At 41.9% G+C, this 2,462-nt stretch overlaps 1 protein-coding gene across 1 annotated transcript in view; it reads right to left on the bottom strand.

Moving 5' to 3' along the window:
• Nucleotides 1–1,851, bottom strand: part of si:ch211-214j8.12 (uncharacterized) — a 4,321-nt gene extending 2,470 nt beyond the window's left edge. Inside the window, exons 1-3 of the mRNA XM_014012563.1 lie at nucleotides 1,719–1,851; nucleotides 968–1,265; nucleotides 515–681 (exon numbers count right to left, since the gene is read on the bottom strand). Of these exons, the coding sequence (XP_013868017.1) occupies nucleotides 515–681; nucleotides 968–1,217 (417 nt within the window). The 5' untranslated portion in view covers nucleotides 1,218–1,265; nucleotides 1,719–1,851. The remainder of the gene's footprint in view (nucleotides 1–514; nucleotides 682–967; nucleotides 1,266–1,718) is intronic.
• Between the last annotated feature and the right edge of the window lie 611 nt (nucleotides 1,852–2,462).

The following is a 2,462-nucleotide window of genomic DNA, read 5'->3' as shown; positions in this document are numbered from 1 at the left end:
TGTGTGTGTGTGTGTGTGTGTGTGTGTGTGTGTGTGTGTGTGTGTGTGTGAAGAGAGGGAGAGAGAGAGAAGCGCAGCAGTCAGCTCTCCCCACCCAAAGCTGAAGCTCAACAGACGATCATGCTAAGCTTGCTAACAGCTCCACCCTCTGACTGCTGCAGGGGCGTGTCTTAGAGAGAGGCTTTTATACCAGAACACAGCCGCTGTGACGAAACTGTGGAGAAGACACGTTACCGTGGAGAGCCGTTAACCAATATGCAAATTAGCCTGCAGTACCACTGCTCTACTCATATGTGCAGCAAAAAGACGTTTTTAGACCAAATATTACAGATTTGAACAAATCCGCACAAAAACATCAAAATTAGCACAGAAACAGTTCTATATAACATTTTAGACACATTCTAGACAGTTTATCAGCTAAAAAAGTTAATTTTGGGGTAAGTTACTCTTTAAGTGGTATTTCAGCGCAAACAACAGAGAACGGAGATGTAAAAAGCAGGGATTTCTGTTCTACCTGGCAACGAGCAGCGATGTGGCCACAGAGGGCCGGGGTCACCAGCCCGGGACACTTCTCCAGGGACAGGTGTCGGAGCTGGGGCACTAGTAGGAGGTGGAGGGCCGGTCGGGACAGCTGCTTCCTGCGACACAGCAACAGGGTCAGCTCCTCCACGAGCTCGCCAGCTGCAGACAGAGCAGCGGAGACAACAAGGAAGCGAAAAGTTGTAAAATCCACAGGAAAAAGTTTAGCACAGAAACTTTACAGTACACCTCAACATGTCTGTGATGAACTGAAAAGGTGTTTATGAGTAACGCTTATTATTAATGAAGCTGATCCCAGCAACATAAACACAAAAGATTTGTGGTGCAGTCAAGATCGCTCCTCTGCACCAAAGAGTGGAAATCAAAGTGGGAGCAGAAAGGTTTATTAAGACGCATGAGCGTGTTAAATCCACCCTCCCAGACTCACGTAGTAAGTTGAAAGGCCCCATGATGTATCTGAAGCAGTATTGGTCAACGTAGTTGTCGGCGTAGTCCTTCACCCACACCTCCTTCATGTTGTCAGCGAGGTTTACCAGACACATGTGTTGTAGAGACGGGACACAGTCGTCATCCTCAGTCATACAGCATCTTCCTGTCCCCTTCCTGATCTTTGGACCTCTCCGCTTGGGCTGAGCCTTCGCCCCAGACCGATCACCCAACACCCGAAACAGAGGCATGATGGGCCTTTTTTATTTAATGGTTTCAGGCTGAAGAGGAAGCTGGATCTGTGTCAACAAACAGAACAAGATGATGCGAACACCATAAAAACGGCTAGATGACTATGTAATAACTACTTTTTTAAAGTTTTCTCTGTACAATTTGATAACTGAGTACACGTGTAGCTCACTTTTTGATTGTTTTGATACAGGCAGTAGTCAAAAGCAACAAGTGTAAAGATCTGCAAACCAGGAAAGCAGGAATTTGTGCAAACTATTTTGTTTTGATAGGGTAACAAAATAAGTGAAACGCATTTATTTTTACATCAGTAATTTACAAGTTCTTATCAAGAACCATAGCAAACAACAAACTGCTCTGTAAATATTATTGCTTTAAGAGAAAATTTTACTTTTTTGATTCTTGGCTTAAAGCTAGAGGACTCTTGTTAGCATCGTTTATGTTAGCTAACAGCAAAATGGACAAAAGCAGGAACAGGAAATACATTTTTAAAAGACACATACCTTCAACATTTATTAATCCTATGAGCTGGCTGTTTGTAGACGGCTGAAGGAACAAAAACAAGAACAGTTTTGCAGCAAACTATTTTCAAGGACACTTCCGGTTTTGGCTGAATGGGTTTTACGAAGCCCCGAGCTTTGTCTCACAGGAGCACTTCCTCTCATGCTGCGTGGGCGAATACATTCAAAGCAGTCTGTCAGTTCTTGTTCTCCTACAAGTATTCAGCTTCAGGCACAAACGAAGAGACGTGCAAAAGAAATTGTGAGACTGAATGGTGAAATTCGTAATATTGTCCACCTTAAAACCTTGCGTAGGAATAATAATACTTCACATTTTCAAGCTGCATTCAAGGTTCCTTAAATGTTTTAGTTCAAAGTCTCAGTGGGTTTCTGGTATACTCAATTTTCTTGAGGACTATAATAGATTAGGCCAGGGGTTCTTAACCTTTTTGACCTCGAGGCCCAATTTGTTGAACATAAATGAGGCCCACCAGTGTATGGATCAAAATGATAATTATTCTAAATCTTGGTTTAATTTTTATTGTATTTACATCATAACTAAAATATCACAACTAACATAACTAAATTAAAAACACAGTTTGAAAATAAAACTGTCAAATAATCACAAGACATGATTATGACAAACATTTTTTGTAACCTGCCCATAACAATTATTTGAACAAATACAAAGGTCAGTCAGACCACTCAGGCTTATCAGGACACACACACACACACACACACACACAC

This window comes from Austrofundulus limnaeus, unplaced genomic scaffold (genome assembly GCF_001266775.1).
Source record: "Austrofundulus limnaeus strain Quisiro unplaced genomic scaffold, Austrofundulus_limnaeus-1.0 Scaffold92, whole genome shotgun sequence".
NCBI lineage: Eukaryota > Metazoa > Chordata > Actinopteri > Cyprinodontiformes > Rivulidae > Austrofundulus > Austrofundulus limnaeus.
Note: the sequence above shows the minus strand (reverse complement) of the source record. Positions and strands in the feature narration are given on the sequence as shown.